The sequence below is a fragment of the Rhinolophus ferrumequinum genome, chromosome 2 (genome assembly GCF_004115265.2).
Source record: "Rhinolophus ferrumequinum isolate MPI-CBG mRhiFer1 chromosome 2, mRhiFer1_v1.p, whole genome shotgun sequence".
NCBI lineage: Eukaryota > Metazoa > Chordata > Mammalia > Chiroptera > Rhinolophidae > Rhinolophus > Rhinolophus ferrumequinum.
In genome coordinates this window covers 80,878,310-80,899,685 of record NC_046285.1, presented here as the reverse complement: position 1 = coordinate 80,899,685, position 21,376 = coordinate 80,878,310, and the positions used below count along the sequence as shown (strand labels likewise).

At 36.4% G+C, this 21,376-nt stretch overlaps 1 protein-coding gene and 1 non-coding gene across 4 annotated transcripts in view; one reads left to right on the top strand and one right to left on the bottom strand.

Moving 5' to 3' along the window:
- RSRC1 (arginine and serine rich coiled-coil 1) overlaps window positions 1-11,027 on the top strand; it is a 378,160-nt gene extending 367,133 nt beyond the window's left edge. For all 3 annotated transcript variants that reach the window (XM_033090506.1, XM_033090486.1, XM_033090496.1), the window contains exons 8-10: window positions 2,299-2,405; window positions 9,635-9,784; window positions 10,436-11,027. In XM_033090506.1, the coding sequence (XP_032946397.1) occupies window positions 2,299-2,405; window positions 9,635-9,784; window positions 10,436-10,528 (350 nt within the window). In that variant the 3' untranslated portion in view covers window positions 10,529-11,027. The remainder of the gene's footprint in view (window positions 1-2,298; window positions 2,406-9,634; window positions 9,785-10,435) is intronic.
- LOC117014822 (U6 spliceosomal RNA) lies at window positions 4,220-4,326 on the bottom strand. The gene has a single exon (XR_004421618.1). It is a non-coding gene; the product is annotated as a U6 spliceosomal RNA (small nuclear RNA).
- Window positions 11,028-21,376: the final 10,349 nt, after the last annotated feature.

The window sequence follows — 21,376 nt, the reverse complement described above, 5'->3', positions numbered from 1 at the left end:
ATTAATTCATCTTGTTGTTAATAGTAATGTTTGCCTTCTTATTTTGAAACTAATACATACTCAGCTGACATATTAGGAAAAACAAGTAAGTACTATTGATCATTATTATGAAGGCCTAAGATGTGAGAGTAAGAGAAAACATATACAAACGTAAAACCAAAGACTAACTAAAAGTTTTATCATCTTTAATTTGGTTGGTAGCATCAGCATGAACTCATATTATTTTTTTCTCTCCTAAAAATATGCACAGGTTTGCCCCGCTACCCAAAAGTAGAGCATTCCTTTGAAAAGTTTCTTAAGCCGAAATGGCATATTGCAAAGGAGCAATTACCATTCGTTTATATGAAAAACATTTTGAGCGTTCCGTGACCCTAAAAGTAAATCATACCAGATAAAGCATAAAACCTAAAGTAACATTAACCTATATTGAAAACAGTGCCACCCTCACCCCTTGGTACCCACCGCCTCTATAATGGATCGCTGCAAAACAAACTCTGAATGCTATTTTCACTTTTCACCTTTTTTAAAAATAAAATTGAAAATCCTCTTCGAATTTCTTTCAGTTGGCGAAAGCCCAAATTAATGTAGGTCTTTTGTAAAATTGAAGTGTGTAATGGGAACTTTCGAAAAACGGGGGTTACCTGTATTTCCTGTACCACCCACTGAAAAGGCTGAGGAGCAGTGCAATCCAGTAACAAAGAGCACCCCTGCTGCCCAAGTTGTTGTCTCTAAATATCATTCCCCGCTAAAAGGAGTCCAAGCTCTTTAGAGAAATGGCTCATTTCAGCCCCGGGAGAAGAAGTGTACTCAATGAAACTGGAACACCTTGTCATGCCTTGCCTACTAGGGATCGCAGCAAAAAGATGCAGGAGCCAACTTGAAGAGGCTCCCACTACCCAAAGGTGGACTAATTTGAGCATCAAAATATGAAAATGACTTACCATGGACTAAAATACATTAAATATATAAATATTTATTGACTAAAAATGGTCATAGTTGGATAGAATTGATATAGGGAAAGAATTAAACATTTTTTCTGCCTTTTCCTGTACAGACTATGTTTCACAGACACTAAATAGTTAATGAGGGGAGTTCTTCATTATAAAGGAAATCAGACCTAATAAATGCAGGGAGAATAATAGAATTAGAAGATCACCATTTTGCAACCAAAAATGAAATGATGGATCTAAGCAACATACAAACATTAATATCTGCTAAAACCTGTAAGTGAAAGGTTGTTGGAGTAGTTTGTAACAGGAGGGTCAGGCTGACCTCACCTTGGACCCACAGCTCAATCTTAATGTCACTGAAGGTGGGAGAAGTGCATCCTGACATGAAGTCATGTGACTCACACAGCACCACCTATAATGTGTTCTCAGTCTAAAGAAATTGAAACTGAATCTTATCAAGCGTCTAGATCTAACTACTGGTTTACACAAACTGTGAGGGATAGAGGAACATGTTAAATGACACCAAGAGAGTCAAATCAGCCAAATCCAGCATGTGGAAAATTTTAAAGGACAGATGATCCAGTTTCTTCAATAAATAAATGGCAATGAAAGGAAGGACGGTGGACTGTAAGTGATTAAAAAGGATTTAAGATACTTACTAACCAAGTGTAATGTGTAGACCTTGTTTGGATCCTGTTTCAAACAAACCAGCTGTAAAAAGACATTGTTTTGGACAATCAGAGAAAATTAAACATGGACTATATAAGGTGATATTAAGGAATTATTGATAATATCGTTGGATGTGAAGATGGCATTGTACTTATGATACTGTTTTGTTTTGTTTTTTCTTAAGCCCTATCTGAGATGCCTACTAAAATATTTAGGAATGTCTGGGATTTACTTTTAAATACTCGAGGTCTACCCCAAAAAATTGAAGTGAGGAAGAATAGATTAAGAATAATAAAAAGTTAATGATTATAGAAGTGGATGGTGGGTACAGGTGGATTTATTGTGCTCTTATTCCTTTTATATGTATTTCCATAATAAAATAGGGGTGTGTTTTTTTTTTAAACCCTCCCACCAGATTAGCTTAGATCATTATGGCAGCACTTTCTCAGCAATGTTTTAGGTTTTAGGTGAGAATTTTAGTGTGTAGGAATGTTATATTTGCGGATCTTAGGGGAAAAAGAGTTTCTTGTTGTAGCTTAACTATAATTTCTTTTCATCCAGTTAAATTTTGAAGTCATGAAATTACTTCATAGGAAGAAAGAAAGAACATTGCTTAGGTATAGTGTTGTTAACAAGCTTATATTCTAAAATACACTGACATTATATCCTCTTTTTTTAGACCAAGCCACCCTGATAGAGCAAGTAAAAAGAGTAAAAGAAATTGAAGCCATTGAAAGTGATTCTTTTGTTCAGCAGACATTCAGATCAAGTAAAGAAGTCAAAAAGGTAAGTTTTCATTCAGGCATTATGAATAAGCCTTTAGATTCCAACTGAAGAGATGCTTTATTAATGGATTTCACTTAAATGTAAGTGCTTCTTCTAATAGATGAAGTAGGGTGAGAGTGTCAGCGTGTTATTGAGAGAGAATGAATCAGTGAGAATCAGTTTAACTTGTCAAAAAATGTACTGTACAAATGTATCTGATGCCATTTTATTTTAAAATTCACTGAGAAGACAAAGTAAAATGTCAACATGTCAGTTCTAGAACAGTAATATGCATATCATGAACATACACGGTTTTATTTTCAAACATATATACCTACTTTTTGAATTGACATTGCTAGAGAAAAGTGAGAAAATGGCTTTAACAATAAAATTATTACCCTAATAGTAACATAAATCTATACTTTTTGCCCAGATGGGTATCATTCAACTCTAGTAAAAGGAGCTTCAATTGGCATTTTATTTCTGTTGAATATTTCATGTATTCTTTCAATCATTATTAGTGCTGCTGTTAGGAATATGTGTTCCTTTGGTAGGAAAAGGCATTCTACTATGAAATGCATGTACTCTTTAATAATATACATATAATGAAGACATGGTATAGTTACCACTTATTCAAAATATTCTATATCTGTAAATACATTGACTGTATACTATCCTACTGGTGAATGTATCATTATAAATTTTTCTCTAATATTTAATATTAGATATTTAAATAGTTGTAAGTTTATAGGTGTTAAGTAGTTGTAAATTTGGAGCTGTTACATGTTTGTAAATATCCATTATCACCTTAAGATAAATTTTTCAAGATGAGTTATTCACTAAAGGTTAATATTGTTTATTTTCACACGTGTTCCCAAAGCCATCTTTCAAATGCCCCCAGAAGTGCAAGAGTCTGCCTCTCAAACCCTGGTTAACAATAAGTCCTATCAGATTTTTTCATGTTTACTGACCTGAGACGTGAAAATTAACCTTTTGTGTTTCCATTAGCATTTCTTTTGTTACTATATACTTCTTAAAATATACTTGTAAAAATAATTCAGTCTGGAAACATGAATGGAGTATGTGCTGTATACAGGGAGCGCAGAACTAGGCAGCTGCGGTTAATCCACAGTCCCTGCCTTGTCGTTTTGTTTTCTTTTTGGGGGATAACTTTTTTTTTCCTCTTTTCATTGGGGAATATTGGGGAACAGCGTGTCCCTCCAGGACCCATCAGCTCCATGCCAAGTCGCCACCCTCAATCTAGTTGTGGGGGACACAGCTCACTACGCTCTAACCACTGAGCAAACCAGCTGCCCACCAGTGGCGGCTCACATGTTGTTGATTTCATTTGACCTTTTTGTGGTTTGCCTCCACACTCCTAAAAAGTAGAGCTGTGAAATGGACATTTATAAATATAGTTGCCCATTTTTTTAATATCTTACTCTAGCATATTGAAAGATGATTCATATGTCCTAATTGAATTGTAACTTATTTTAAAAATTGCTTTCCTACTTTTTGTTTTGTGAAGTTTATCCTGACTTACTGGACTTGCTTAAGACATAGCATTTTCTTTCTGTGGAAATATTTATTCCTCTATAATTAATACACTGGGTTTTCTTCTAAATAACTTTTTCCTATTTGGTACTAATTATTAATATAAAATTATTTTTTTTATTAAAGTTTATTGGGGTGACAATTGTTAGTAAAGTTACATAGATTTCAAGTGTACAATTCTGTAATACGTCATCTATATCTCACATTGTGTGTTCACCACCCAGAGTCAGTTCTCCTTCCATCACCATATATTTGACCTCATTTACCCTCTTTTACAACCCAAAAATATGGAACGCTTCACGAATTTGCATGTCATCCTAGCGCAGGGGCCATGCTAGTCTTCTCTGCATTGGTCCTGTTTTAGTATATGTGCTGCCAAAGCGAGCACACAAAATTATTTTTAATACCATTCTTCTCCTCCGAGATACTAGCAGTTCTTCCAATTAACAGTGGAATTGGCAATGAGCAAGGAAATTGATCAAAAACCTACTTGATATAGAAGAAAGAGCATGGGCTTTGGATTCAAGGAGATCTGAGTTTGAATCTTAACTCCCACACTTCCTGCCATAATTTAGGATCTTGAGCAAGCTTCTCGACCTCTTTGGGCCTCAGTTTCTAGATTCATAAATGAGCTAATCATACCTACTTTTTGGAGTTGTTGAGGATTAAATATAATCATTATCAAATGTTGACCATAGTTCTAGATCCAATAAATTGTTTATTTTTAAATAACATACTCTAGCATCTGTTTATTTGATATCTAAGTACATTCTATAAATTAAGCATAATGCTTGAAAGCTTGAATTACTCTAGATGCTCAATCTGTCTTACGTATAAACACCTTACCCTATTACATTTCTCCAATGTGTCCATTTTTTCCCCCCAAGTCTCCATGCTTGCCAGTAAGACAGACCTCTTGCTGAGAAACACAAAAATTCTTAGACGTCTGGTTTCATCTTAAAACTCTTTTGAAATGTATAAATGTAATAATGTCTGTATATTTGAATTTTGGGATTAGTAATGTTTTTACCTCATTGTATCCCCTAGAAAAGTTTTAAAAGATTATTTCCCGATAGATTATTAATCTTAAAATAGCTAACTAAATCCAGGAGGAAAAATTCTTCTTTCCAAATCTATAACAAAATCCTAAATAGCTATATGGCTTTCCATGGGACCAATATAAAGGAATTTCACCTAAATCTCTGATCAAAGGGAGCACCATTAATAATTATTTTAATAACTAGTTTCTGTTTCCTTTAGTTTTTAGTGCTGAGTTGGAATTTATGCTCAGCTTCAATATACTTTTTTTAATACTTCTTATTTAGATGCATTAGGGATGAGAGGGCTGAGATGGAACAGCCGTCTCCATTTTGTAAGGAACCTTCATAAATCTGTGTGAAAAAAACCCATCTTCTGTTTCAATTGTCTTTTAAAAACAATTTTCCTTTAGCAATAATTCATAGAAAGAAATAATATCAATTCTGGAAAGCCTAGAATTAGCTAGTTCTAGGTTGGATAAGTATGACAGAGAAGCGAATGCAGCCTAGAAATATTATTAATCCAGCACTGTGAGTTGAGCCACTTAGAAATTATTTAGTTAAAATATTTACCAACATTTTTTATTTCTTTCCTTTAAAATCAAAACCAAATTACAGTAAATCTTGGGTTTAGCAATTGGGAAGCAGTGGTCAAAAGCATGAAATGTAGAGTCAGGCAGACTTGGAACCACATTCTGATTCCGCCATTTTCTGGCTATCCATTCTTAAACTATAACCTCATTAAACCTTGGCTTTCTTATCTTAAAATGGGGATAATACCATTTTAAAAAGATGGCAGAGAATTTTAAAAAGATGAACAAGTTACTTTACATAGAACACTTAGCCAAGTGCCTGACACATAGAAGATACTCCAGAAATGAAAGCTCTTCCCTCTTCTCTGCCTCCTACCCCTGCTTCACCTCCTCCTCTTACTGAATACTGACGGCTGTATTTGTCTGTGGCTTCCTTAAGAGGAATTGTAGATATAAAGATTCCCATTTTGATTGGGCCAAAGATTGTTGTAATTTTTTATGGTTTATAGACCCTAAATTTTTTATCTGAGGCTTGATGACTTACTGTATTCCTGAGCAAATAATTGAAAGTTATGTCACAGCTTTTACACAGTGACTTACTGGTATCTTGTACAAACATCAGTTTTGGACCAGTTTGTTTCAGCACAGCCTATTGGAAATGTTAAAGCAAATGATGTATAACAATGTTGTATCCTAGCCCCACTTTTTTATATTTAAGTAACTTAAAATAACTAAAATAATAATGGCCACCATTAAGACTAAACATTTAACATATATAATTTTTCTAATATCGCAGTATCCCTTATTTATATAGCTAAGGAAGCTGAGACTCAGCAAATTTTATAACTCCTGGTCAAACTGCTGATAAACAACAAGAAGCAACATTTAAACCAAATTTGTCCAACTTCAGAGACCATGATTTTCCTAGTAATAAAATGTCTCTCATAATTGTGAGCTCAATGCACATTCCCTGTTGTAGTATAAAGAAAGCATGCATTGAAAAGTAGGAAGTGGCACCAATAGGGGGATATGTTAAAAGCCTCAGAAGATGGCATTTACCTTGGTGAATGTACAGTAGTCTAAAGTATTAGCCATCCAACACTGGACTTTTATTAGTCACTATGTTTCAAAATGATCAGAAGAGCAGTGATGGGCCAACAATGAATAAATTCACACTCGACTGTAATATGAAACAGAAGCCAATTTATTAGTTTAGAATAGGGGTGTCCAAACTTTTTTCAACGGTTTTCACCAAGGGCCATATGCGGTAAAATACACAAACAGCCGGGCCACTCACTCGAGGTGAAGTACGTGTTGCCTCACCTGGTTTATTTAAGTAAACTAAATATATTTTTGGAATTTGCTGCGGGCCAATAAAAAATGGATCACAGGCCGCAGTTTGGACTCCCCTGGTTTAGAACATGATATCCCTTTCCAGCTTCTAAAATGTTTATGTCTGCAGTGTAGGGTAGGGATTCAGGATACCAAAGAAGCTGAATTATTTATCAGGAGATTACTTAGCAAAGGGAGGTAAATTATCTGGAGGACTGTTTCATCCACATCACGGGGAGACGTGACGGGCTATCCCTGATGCATAGCCAAGGCTAACTCTCTAGAGGACTAAATTACCCATGACCCAAATTTCAACATCTTTCTTTCCTGGAAAGTCCTACATGCATTGGTATAAAGCTTGTATCTCTGAAAATGGCTTTTCTGTACGAGCCAGCCCCCTTCAATTGGTGGAGTCTTTTTTTATCAATGTTAATTCCACTAATTAAGGTAGGGTGCTGTGACCAGAAAGGTGGTTATTACCGTGCTAGACACGATGTCTCCTGCAATACATATCGATTTAACTAGTTTAACCCTCTGCAATCATATTTCTCTTGTGGGAGATCGTCTAATAGCTCCTGCTATATTATCAACTTCAGGAACCAAGATGCAGTTTGTTTAAACTGTTGTCTCTAATAAGCTTATTACCAACTAGTCAACTTTAAAATTGTTATATGTGGCAAATAATCTGCCTTTCTCCAAAAGGTCGTTTGTTCTTTCACTTGGAAGTACAATTTAAAACACTTTTTTCCAAACTGGACCACCAGGTGGCAGTGCTACTCAAAGCCGGATATTTAGTAGTGGCCATGTTGAGGGTTTTGTTAAGTCAAATTTTCTCTAACAATTTAACTCACTTAAATAAAGAAGCAATTAATGGTTCTTATCACACATTTTTAATTACCCATTATTAAATAATAACTTCCATGCTCTGATTCTGACCTCTGAGAAGTTCACTTATGTGTGTATAAGAACCTCTCAAAGAAAACTTTAATGTACCATGTAGTTAAAATTGAATGAGATTACTTGGTTTTTATAATAGAGTATTATCTCTGCCATATCTTTGGCAACTGGAATAACAGCAATCCACAGTTTTTCAAGGCAGTGCAACACAGACAGCCTGTCTTCTAGCTAAGGCCTATCAAAGCATGGCTGAGATATGCAGAATGACATGCTCTTCTATTCTCTGCAGAGCAACATAGAGTACCAAAAATGATGTCCTGGACCTCATGGATTAGCATACTTCCCAGTTTTCCCTATGCAGAATGTTGGGCTTTACTAGTATTATATGTCTTCGGTTTTATAAAGGGTCGGTACAATATCACTTAGGGCTATGAGCCTTCAAGGTCCAGTATGTTGAAGACATAGAAATGTTTGAGACCTGGAGGAGGAAAAGTACTTAAGAAAACTGCCAAATCAAATTTAATAAACATTTCTTTAAATATTTCTGTCACTTGTTACAATTTGTGATTATGTATTTATTGTTGGTATTTGTTTGTTAGTAATCTGTCAGCCCCATTAGCAAAATGTAATCTCTACTTGAGACGGGAACCTATCTATTTTATTCTCCCTGTGAACCCAGTGCTTAGCAATTCGTAGTGCTCAGCTAATACTGGTTGATAGATGGATCGCTAATTCTAAGATGAGTTATTCTAATTAACTCATCATGCGTGTTTCATTTTCTAGATGTTTTTTCTCAGTGAAATGTTCAGGAGTACATAAGTCAAAAGAAAATAGAAATTGAAAAACTATAGGTGTAAAACCAATAGGTGTAGAAAAAAGTCTGAGAAGTTGAATTAATCTCCCAGTTGTCTTGATTTTTTTTATTTTAACTTTGAATTTCAACTTCCCATGTGGAATGGAATAATCCATTCCATAGTATCCCTGAAACCTTGCTGCTAATCAGCCACTTCCCTGGCCTTCTCCTTTCTCAGGGAAGGAAATACTACAATTAACGCAAGTTAGCACGATACTGCTGGATCCTTCCAGGCAGGAACGATGATTTATTAGTGCTTTTGTACCCAGCACTTAGCATAGTGCCTGGCACATAATATTCTACACAATGAAATATTATTCAGCAATAAAAAGGAATGAAGTACTGAAAAGAACCTTGAAAACATTATGCTAAATGAAAGAAGCCAGTCACCAAAAAACACATATTATATGATTCCTCGTATGCGAAATGTCCAGAATAGGCAAGTCCATAGAGACAGAAAGTAGATGAGTGGTTGCCTGGGGATAGGAGGCTTGTGGAGAAACGGAGCGCAGTGACTACTACTAGGTATGAAGTTTAGGGAGGATGATGAAAATGTCCTAAAGTTGCCTGTGGTGGTGGTTACAAAACTGTGGATATGCTAAAAGCTATATGAATTGTAATATGTGAATTATATCTCAGTAAGACTTATTAAAAAAACAAAAACAAATAACCTTTGAATTTGCTTTTTATACCTAAAGAGGCCAACGCATCTAAATGCTGGAAATTTGTTACAAGCTTGTTTTGATAAATAGAATTGAGATATATGAAATAAATTGTTTTCAATGGTATAGACTCCTAAGTACCAATTTCTTAAGAAAATGATGCTGATCATAAGAAATGAGAAACATTTTCCCAATGTTTTCGTATTTGTTTGCTTGATTTAGGAATCATTATTTCTTATTGAATAAACGCTGGCCTTTTTGTGATTAGTATCATCTCACAGGAGACTACTGAAAAATCATTATTCAAAATCAGAAATATTATTAAAGCAACATTCTAGTTGTACATTGTGATGCAATTAATAAAATGTGCATTATTATTCAGTCAGTGGAACCTAATGGACCCAGTGCGGCTGCAGCTCCAGGACCAGCGTCAGTAGTTGCTGATCTCCCCTGTGATGAAAAAGAAGTTGACCCTGGCAGCATCCCCACTGCGATCAAGTACCAAGATGACAATTCTCTGGCTCATCCCAATGTAAGATGCTTAAACCTTAAGAATGCCAATTGAAGTCTAGTTAACTGAACTAGTTCCCACTGTTGTCCTTTTGTGCTGACGACAAGACCATTGAAGGAAATGGATTCGTATGTTCTGATTTACTAAAAATAGGCAGCTGGCCTCCAGCCCTTGGAACTGTTACATGTATTTGAATGTGGTATGTCCAACTCATGTTGCCTGACTTCTAGAAGTATTCTTTCTATGGGAAGAAAAAAATGGACGAAAAGAAGGGCTTTGTTTTGTTTTTAATCTGGCACTTCAAGGTCTCATTCAGGCTCAGCTCCGCTTGGTTCACTGAGTGTGGGCGTGTAACTGGCATCATATTTTGCTCTTTTCTGTGAAATAGTGTCATTTCATTGTGTGTCCCAAAAAGCATGGAGGAAATAAACTTCACAAAATAAGGTATAAAATTGTTAACCAAATGATGATATTAGTCCTTTTACTCCAAGGCTATCTAAGCATTATTAATTCCAAATAGATGATCTTTAATTATGAAGTCATGAAAAATTAAACAGTATCCAAATCTTGTGCTGAAAGATTATTCTGTAAAAGTGATTTGTTTCATGTACGGTCAAGTCCAAGTTTCTCGCAGACATTAACATTTTTTTCTTTTTCTTTTTCTTATTTCAGTTATTTATTGAGAAAGGTGATGCTGAGGAAAAGTGGTTCAAGAGATTAATTGCTCTTCGACAAGAAAGGCTAATGGGCAGTCCTGTGGCCTAAATAATACGTATGGATGAATTGACAGTAATATTGTAAATTTAGGTTTTTAAATCCCAAATTAACTTTTTATTCTTAAAAAGAATTGACCCGATTATATAAAAAGGTAATCTCATTTCATTCTTTTCTCATATAGGCTTGAATATTTGTTGATTCGTACTTAAACATTGTGAATATTAAAACTAGTGTAAAATTTAAGAATGCATGAAAATGTCATACTGTTAATAAAGCTAATCCTGAAAAGATCAGTGTTAAATGGCACACAGTAGTGTTTTGCGTACAATTTTTAAAATATCAAGTTGTCATTTAAAGACACAATTTTGATTAATATTGCATATATAAGAAGTAAACTATAAGCTATAAATTGAAATTTCATCTTCCATGTATTATGAAACCATTTTTGAATCTTTTATCTCACTTGACTGCAAAATTATAGGACAATAAAAAGCACTCTAAACAATTTAAGCAGAATGAGTGTGTTACTATTAAAAGAATAATGTATTAAAAAAAAGAAAGAAAAATAAAAAAGAATAATGTATTTATTGAAAAGATTTCTTGAAAATTAAATAAATTGATGGTTTATTGCTTAGAGATTAGCTTTTACTAAGTGCTCCTTTGAACCATGTTAGCAGATCCCAGCTCATTCTTTTAGAAATCACATGTTCATGCTAGACCTAACCAGTTGGCAAAATACCCATGATGGAGAAATCATTTCTGAGAAAACTGATGAGCTCTCACTTTAATCTTACTTAACCAACTGCTGTTCCCTGCGAGGAAGCCAGCTACCGTATTTTGTTGTGTATAATGGGCACTTTTTCGGCCCAAATTTGTGAGGGAAAAATAAGGGTGTGCACTATACATGGATAGTACTAATTCCATATTTATACAAATGTTTTTAATTCTTTTATTTATGCTTATGAGTTAAAAGAATAACTCTAGAAATCGATAATGATATCCATATGCAAAATAATACCCTGGAATACGATACGTAATCGGTTTTGTTGAACTTATGACGAACTTGCCATGACTACAAAGCGTTCTTGGCCTTCTGTGATGCATAAATATTGTAAATTTGTTACCGATACATAAAATTTCTCGTACCTTCTTCTATCTGTTTTTGTGTTTTGTAATTATTTGTTACATAAAATTTCTTGTACCATAATATGTTAAAAAATAAATGCTAAAATTCCTTTATAATACAAGAAACAAATACATAAATGTAAACAAATAAAAATTTGAATTAAAAAATTAAAACGAAAGATTTTTTTTCCCCCTGAAAGTTTGGGCCAAAACGGGTGTACATTGTACATGGGAGTGCATTACACACGGCAAAATACGGTAATTGTAATTTTGCTAAGGCTATCTGTCATTGTAGAATACCTTTCTCTAGTAGCTGAATGGAAATCAGCTATGCATTCCATACTGAACGTGCTAGAGATAAGGACTTTTAGGCCTTGCCTTACAAAACTAGTTTTGAACAGTTGACATGAGTATTTCCCTTTCCTATTATGTTGTGTTGTCTCTTCTCACTCTGCTTTAGTCTCTATGAAGACTGTCCCTCCAAACACAAGAGAAATATGAAAAGTTCTTGGGACAGGATTACCAATCTACAGGACATTTTAATGCCATCTCTTTTTGTATTTCTGCAACTACTAAAATTCTAATCCCTGTTAAAAATGATAAACACGAAGAGCTTACTCTTAATTGAAAAAGGTGTGGAAAGTAGACTGATGATAAAATACTTGTTTTCATACAAACATGTTTTCACATTCTAAATACATGCTAGTGTTCTTTTTTCCCTTAGCTATAAGTGCCCAGTATGAACTCAGGTTTGTATGGTTTTTAATATAGATATACAGATTTTTAGTGACTTAAAAGAGGGATTCATTTCTGAAATATTTTGTATTTCATTCTTTGCCCAAGTTGTAAACAGTAAAGTACTATCATCTTTTGGAAAAAATCTTTCGTTTTAATTTTTTAATTCAAATTTTTAGTGGTCTAGGTGAGAATATGGGTTGTCATTTGGGCCACTAGTGATTCTCCAGAGAACCTGGACTAGGCATTTTTTCTCAGTATGACTGATGTTCCTCATCTATAAGGCAGTGAAAACATTACGATCGTCTTTAATTGTGTTTCCCACCAGTGTTCCTCTGTGGCAAGTAGCCCAATACAGAAGCTTGAACTGCCTATTTGTGCTAGGCAGTAAAATATGAATAGATTTGTATTTTAAAGCTAAATTTTTCACATGGATGGAGAATCCAGTTATTTTTTTTAATTAAACTTTCGTCCCTACAGGAACTCATTATCTATATCCCTCCTTCCTGATTTCTAACATGATGCATTTTAATATATTATGAACTGCGTTTACTTGCATTCCTATTGAAGACTACAGTATTACCACACAAGCCAAACCAAATTTAATGAGAAAGACTTCATAGAACACTATCGAACACACCACCAAACTCAGGCTAGGTGATGTATCCCGGCCCACTTTGATATCCTAATATAAAGAGTCTATAAAACAAAACAATACCTTTCATGTCACTGATTAATGATAACAATTTGGACCTACATGAAACCTCAAAGTGTTTTTTGAACATTCATCTTGTGCAAAATGATGAATACTAATAGTACAAGTCGGCTTTTCATTTCTGAAGTGAGTACATTCTCAGGGAAAATGGAGTAAGAACACTTTTTTCAGGCACTCCTTAATTAGGAAGAGGGAGATACCTTAGGATATAAGGACAGAACACTTTCAGTCATTCACCTACCTTGCTTCAGCATCCTAGCATGTGAAATGAGAATACTAATAGTGGACTTGCCTACTTGGATTTTTGAGTAAAATAACCTATGAGAAAGCCCTTAATATAAAAAGTTTACTATTTATACCAAGGAAATATTTTGGCATGGTAGCCACCTTAATGAAATATGGAACAAATTGTGGCATGGATAATGATTTTTAAAGCTACACCCCAACTTCAGTGTACTCCTTATTATGTATATATTTAAACTGCAGTGTCCAGTAGACCCTATTCCAGCTGTCCCAACTTCCCTGATTTCCCTCCCTGCCAAGACTAAAAGATATCGTTGCTCTACAGTTAGTTACCTGCCATGTATTTATTTGCTTGAGGAATCTCAGGTCTCCTTCAATCAAATTTACCCTCTTTTTTTTTTTTATACCTAGCTTGTGCTGGGCACAATAAGGGCAGTGGGTATATAGAGGTGAATCCAGTGGGGATCCTCCCCTCAAGAGGCTTGGTTATGAAGCCCCAACGTGTGTATGATATAAGAGATACAATATTTAGTGACAGAAGAGGACATGTTTGCAAAGGAGAGAGAAATTACTCCAAGTTAGAAAATTAAAGTGGAAGAAATGAAATCCCATTAAATGGAAGAAATCACAACTGAACAAAGACTTGTGAAAGGATAAGCAAGCTCCTGGAGCCACAGGAACCCACAGCCGTCCACATCCATCTTCCTGAGAGCTGCTCTAGACGGCTGGGAATTGTCGCAGTTCTAACCGAGGGAAGAGGGGCCCCGCCCTCTCAATCTTATTAAAAATCCCGGCAATGTTTTAGGTTCCTGGTCACCCTCTGGCTTTCTCCGTCCATTTCTTCCTTTTGATGGAGAATAGGCTGAGCCAGGCTTTCATGTGGCCACTGGTGTCAATAGTCTTGTATCCCCACTGCTGTCAGCCAAGAAGACGCGAGGTGAGACGTGCAGTGGTGGCTGAAAGGAAACTTTCAATACCTCAAAGAAAGACTTACATCTGCCAATAAGGCTTGCACAGCCATGTGGACCATTGTATGTTCCCTGGTACTCTTTTTCCACCTTGTACTGTGGAAATCATCGTTTTGGAACTAAAAGATACAGTTCAATTGCCTACGATTAGATCCCTCTCCAAATTTCTTTTGGTTCGGGCATCAAGTGAAAATATTTGAGTGAGCAAATAAGATAGTGAACAAAAGCTAGACATGGGACATTTTCGGTCACTAAACTAGGGATGAATTGATCTGGAATTCTTGCACCCGTGTTACTCTTTCCTTCCCCCCTTTCCCAACCCCAAAATTCCTTCTGAGTATTAGAGATTTTATACCAGCTCTTGGCCATTACTCAATAGGTGCAGTGCTTGAATTGTTTAGAAAATGTTTAAATGTCATCCTTTAAAATGTAAGCCTTACTCTTTGGAACTCCCTTATGAAGTAATGGAAAAATCATCTTGATAAGAAAATATCTGAGTTTTTACAGAAGAACAGAAATAAAAATGGAGGTAAGAGAGAACACTGAATTCTCAAATCATCTTTATCTTTTATCATCGGGATGGACATTGATCAATATATTCAGCTCTATGTGATTTTTTTTTCTTTTTTCTAAATCAAACAAAATGTTCTGTCGTAATATATTTCCAAATTATTTTTTGCTATTGTTATATCCCTGGAATCTAGCCTATGCATAGCACAAAGAACGCTTTTAAGAAATATTTTTCAAAGAAAAAGGAATGTATTTGTTCATCTCAAATGGGCAGTCTGTTTAACAGGCTGGTTATTTAAATTACTAAAGCTATTTGGAGCCAGTACAAAAATAAATAGGTGTCTGGGTATATAACCAAAATAATTGAAAGCAGGGTCTCAAAGGGATATTTCTACACCCAGTTCAATGCAGCATTATCTACGATAGCTAAAACATGGAAGCAACCCAAGTGTCCATGGATGGATGAATGGATAAATAAAATGTGGTCTATACATGCAATGGAATACTGTTCTGCCTTACAGAGGAAGGAAATTCTGCAGTATGCTACAACATGGATGAGCCTTGAGAACATTATACTAACTGGAATTACCCAATCACAAAAAAACGAACACTATATGATGCCACTTATATGAGGTACTTAGAGTAAGACATCAAAATCATAAAGACAAAGTATAATGGTGGTTGCCGGGGGTTGAAGGGAGGGGGAAAGAGGAGTCATTGTTTAATGGGTATAGAGCTTCAGTTTTACAAGATGAAAAGTGTTTTGTGGGGGTGGATAATGGCGATGGTTGCACAACAGTGCAGATGTACTTAATACCAGTGAACTATACACGTTAAGATGGTAATTGTTATGTGTATTTTACCATATATACATATACATGATGAGTTTTATAACCAAATTAGTTTTGTTTCTCTGATTTATATCTCCAAATATCTCTGAGCTGATGGAGGCCTGTGGATATCATGGGGAAGTACAGAATACACAGTGCCTTCTCTCTTGCATTAAGGACTAACAACAGTGCGGCTAGAGTTTAAGCGAGACTCTTACTAGTCCTGCACTTGCCCAACTTTCTTTCTGGTCTAATTTTTCCATTGTATAAAATTTCAAATTATGTGGATGTGGTCATTCAGGATCCACTTGCTGTCGCTTGTGATTGCTCTCTTTGAAAGGTATAGGTCAATTTTCAAGAAATAAAGGCTACCAATATAGTAAGACAACATTTTAAACTCAACAGTGTACCCTTTTATTTTTAGGTCTCGAAAAGGAATGGCCAAATGATCCTGTTGCAGTTCTCAGAATGATGAACTGAACTGACCCTCTCTTACTAGCATCTTGTAACATGGTACTCAGACTTTTAACTCACCTACTTTATATAACTAATAAGAGAAGGTAACAAGTGATTAGTAAATAGGTTAGCATTCGCCACAGCCTAGACAATACCAGAGACTCAGTTTCTATTTGGGGTCCTTAACTCAACGTTCCACTTTCTAAGTAGTTTTATCTTGTTGTAATTCTGAAATACAATTCCCAAGAGACATTGTTCAATTGATTTCTAAATCCCTTTGAAAGTCATTTACACAGACTTTGGTGAGCTTTGAAAGAGTTATAAAAATATGCTTTTTCTCTTATTTTTTTGAAAAGCACATTTTAGAATTCTTACAGTCTATGACAAAAATCTCTGTCCTTTTACTAACAATGGCAGCATAGATCTGAGATAATTTTACTTTTGGAGTTAAAAAAAAAATCAATATAATTTAAATGTCAGTAGGGGATTTCAATACTGGGTTCCAGTTCCTATGTGGAATTTTTAAATGAAATATGAGTGGCCACCATTTTACTCAATTAATTCTCTTTCTGTTAAGTACTTCATTTTTTTCAGTATTTATTTATATATTTTCTAGAAATTATGTAATTTAAATATGACAGCTAGCAAATGTCACGTAATTTATTAAATCTGCTTATTTGTTAACATTGTATAAATACAGGCAACAGCCTCATAAAAGAATACACAAAAGGTAACCAAGAATTAAGTTTTTTAAGTGATAGCGTCCCCTTCTTTGTGATTTGTGTTTTGTTTTTTTCATTGAAAACTATTAAAAAGGATGATGGAAGGAGAACTGACTTTGGGTGGTGAACACAAAATGTAATCTATAGATGCTGTATTACAGAATTGTACACCTGAAATCTATGTAACTTTACTAACAATTGTCACCCCAATAAACTTTAATTGAAGAAAAAAAAGAAAAAGAGAACTATTAAAAAGGAAAGTCATCCATATGCAGCCAACTTTTGAATGTAAAACAATGTCTGCCCCTCCTGTTGTGCTGCTGCCTTGTGTCCCCCACCCAGTGACCTTGTTAACAGCCCTCCGAGCCTTGGCCTGTGCTGAAACAGATATCCCTCTGCAGATACTGACACACGGGCTCTCTTTTCAGACCATGAAAACAGATTGGGCTGCACTTAACTTTTTTCCCTGGTTCTATACCTTGGATAACTTTGCAAAGCAGTACATCTATGTGCATCATTCTTTTAAAAGGCGCCTCAGTAAATGGCATCTCATTCTTTTTCATGGCTGCGTAGATTCCTAAAGGTGGAATTTCTGGGCTATTGGGTATGTACGTTTTGCCTTTGAACTAGTGAATAACAATAAGTAAAGATAAGCAACAATAAGTAAACAATAAGCAACAATAAGTGAACTTTCAATGTACATGATTTCATGCAAATTGTAGCGATCTCTTCAAATCACTTAAAAACTAAAAAGTCACTTAATGAGGGTATATTGTATGCATCTAGTTTTTTTTCATTGTTTCTTCAGAATCATTATTGGCTTTTTTTTTCCCTTCTGCTGTCCCAGAAGGCTGACCTTTACAGACTGCATAACCCAGTTTCCTTTGCCCTCTGCTTCTGCTTAGGTCCAGCTGATAGGCACTGGCAGGAAATGAAAGGAAGGAGAGAGAATCGTGTATCTCTACCTCTGCTGGGCCGTTTCCATTTTGGCTGCTTTCCTAAGGCCACAACTCTTGTAGGCCAACCCTCACCCAAGGACACAGCTCTCACCATTTTACAGTAACAGCTCCCTCCTGCCCCTTCAGACCTGAAGGCTAGAACGGTTTCCTGTAGCTGTTAGCCATTGACTGTTAGCCATTGACTGTTAGCCATTGACTGGCTCTCTTCATCCTGCCCACATCTATGTACAGAATACCTTCATTAACACTTCTGAGTAAGTCCTCTGTGTATCGCTAGGACGAAAGCTGATAAAATTATCTTCAAGAGGTGTGTCAATTAGGATTGATTACATATACCAGTCAGTTTTGGTTTCACAAACAATGACAACAGCAGCAACAATGAACAGTGACCTGAATAAGGAAAATGTTTCTTTCTCTCTAAAGGGAAAGACATTTAAAGGCCTGTATGGTGGATTCCTGCGTCAAGAACCCAGCCTCTTGTTGCACCACCTTCAGTAGGTGGCTTCCACCGCGTGGTTCAGGATGGCTGCTGAAGCTGTAGCCATCGTGCTCACATTCCACATGCCCACGTTCCAGGCGGCATGAAGGCTGTGCTCCCTCCCTTTTAAGATGACTCAGAAGTTAAAGGATACCTGGAAGTGTAGCCTTCATCCACTAGAACTTAGTCAAATGACGGTTCCCCTGTGGCAAGCGAGATGAGAAAGTGTAGTATTTCAGCACATCATGGCAGAAACTATCCTGATAATTATGAATCATAAGATAATATTTCCTTTAAAAATATAGTGAAATCCTAAAGAAACCTAGCTACGCGGCCCATCTACTCACTCAAATTTCCATTAATTCAGAAAACGATTTCATGGGATACCGCTGAGGAGCACATTCCCTTTCCCACCTCTCCAAAGGCTATTAAACAAGCTTCCTTTTCATGAAGTTAGATTAAGCAGTAGATTAAGCAGTAACAGCAGCAGCTGTGTGTGCAAACATTTCAGCCGGAGTGAGTGGCACTTAGACCCTGAGAATTCCTGATCACCGTTGCTCCTCTATTCCAGGCCAATGCTAGTCAGTTAAGAGTGGTTCTCTGACCCCGAATGTATCTCATTTAGAGCTGGCGTGACTGTTTCAGCTTGTCTGACGTCATAACGGTATGCTCTCTTGAGGTGAGGGCCCAGGGGGAAGAAGGCACCAAATAATCAGTTTAACTCTGGTGCCTAATCACCTCCTCTTCCATTTAAGTAGTTTCCACGTCTTTTTTCAACCTTTTCTTCCTTTAAAGGTAATTTTAAAAAGCCATTCATTGATCTTACATTGTAGTACATGGAAAATGCTGCATTCAATTCTAATTCTACATGTGTCAGCCAACCTTTGATCAATGATTTCTGTCTCCACCAGCAAGGACTTCCTGTCAACAAGTATTTTAATTTACTAAAGATTGATTTAACCAAGTGCATGATCTCATGTGAGTGAAGCAATAAATTTGAATATTTTCAGCCTGCTCTTGCTCCTGAAAAGCCAAGTGGTAAGGTAAATGAGGCATATTCTGGCTCTCTCCATCTGTAGGAGAAAAGGTTGAAAGGGAGTCTGCCAATTTAGCAACATCAGCTAGAAATTAGGGGCAGAAGCCCCAACTATTAATAGACGTGCATTTGTTTGTAGTGTACTTATATTTCTGGGGACCAAGTGAGCTGACAGGAAGGGGCAGGCTTCAACAAGTGACACAGATAAGAACCCCAACTCCAACATGTGAGCAATGAGTAACAATATGTAGTAGAGTATTTGTGACCCACTCTGATGGCTTTAAAACATGTCTGAAAATTATGTGATACTTCTCCCATTGAGAGGTGGGGTCTATGTCCCTTTCCTTGAATCTGGGTCAGTTTGAGTGACTTGATTGTAACCACAAGAAAGCATCAGAGGGCTGGTCCGGTGGCTCAAGTGGTTGGAGCTCCGTGCTCCTAACTCCGAAGGCTGCCGGTTCGATTCCCACATGGGCCAGTGGGCTCTCAACCACAAGGTTGCCAGTTCAATTCCTCAAGTCCCGCAAGGGAGGGTGGGCTGCACCCACTGCAACTAGCAATGGCAACTGGACCTGGAGCTGAGCTGCGCCCTCCACAACTAACACTGAAAGGACAACAACTTGAAGCTGAATGGCACCCTCCACAACTAAGATTGAAAGGACAACAACTTGACTTGGGAAAAAGTCCTGGAAGTACACACTGTTCCCCAGTAAAGTCCTGTTCCCCTTCCCCAATAAAATCTTAAGAAAAAAAGAATGCATCAGGAGCAGTACATCATAACTTCCAAGGCTTGTTCCCGAAAGGCTTATGCCTAATTCTCTTGGGAAACCCCCGGGACCCTACGCTGCCATATAAGAAGACCAACTACTGAGGACCTACCATGTAGCTACAAAACCCAGGCAATATGGAAAGTGCGTATTGGTGATCTGGCCGACAGCCCTAACAGAGGGTCTAGTCATCACCCAGCATTGAGTGAAGACACGTCCGTCCACAGACGCGCACTAGCTGAGGCCCTAGAGATTAGCCATCTTCATTTCCCTGTCAAAAAGTCTTACCCACAGACTCCCTGAGCATAATAGAATGGCTCACTTATATCACACAGTTTTGGTGGTTTGTTACACAGCAATAGTGACCAGCCCTCTTGAGTCACTGAAAAACTGGCTGAGCCACATACTGATAAACACTGATGTTTATTAGAGTTCTGCAGAAAGCTGGGTGATCACCACCGCTAGTAGAGAGGCTGAATGGCATTATGCTATGAATATGAGCTACAGAGTTAAACCTCTAGCTCCTGAGCCTCTGTTCTATGATCTTGTAAACAGAAATAGTAATCCTTATCTTGAAGAATTCCTATGTGGATTAGAGTTGATGTGTAGAAAACACTCAGCACAGTGCCTAGCAATGGACAAGAATCAATTTTTAAACAGTTAAAAATAGTAATGCTATCTGTAATTGTCTGATTTTATGTTCCCTGTCATTTCACTTAGCATGAAGCTTTCTTCTCTTGTGAGTGATCTTCTTTTATAAAGCCAACTCACCAAATACAGCTAAATTCGACAGACAAACCTATAAAAGTATTAAGAGATAAATGATAAATATAATTAGACAATGAGAGTGCCATGTAAAAATAAATACAGGGTCATTTAGCACCTTTAGCTAGAAATCAGCTTCTCTTCCAAAGCTGACTGCCATGAGTAAGATTGAATGAACTGTAATCATCAAAATGACTGAGAATTAAGAAAGAAAATTAATTCCTAAAGGAAATCACTGTGGATCTCATTAGTTCAGGAATAACCCACCTTAGGACTTTAATTAAAAATAATATTTATTCCAAATAAATGAGTGCTGGCAGGTTTCTGTAGAATCCATAATCTTGGTTATGCTAAATCTTTTCTTACATTAAGGCAGACAGCATTAATCTTATTTGAGATGCCCTCCAGTCTGACAGCCCTCAGAGAGCTGGGCGATTTCTTGCAGCAGCCTTTTTATCTTCACAAAAGAGTTATAACTCATGCAGATACCTAATGTAAAAAGGTCTAGGCAATTAGAGACATCACTCTGAGATCTACACTGGCATTTTATCATGTTAGAAAGTATCTCTGATAATGAGTTTGTTCTC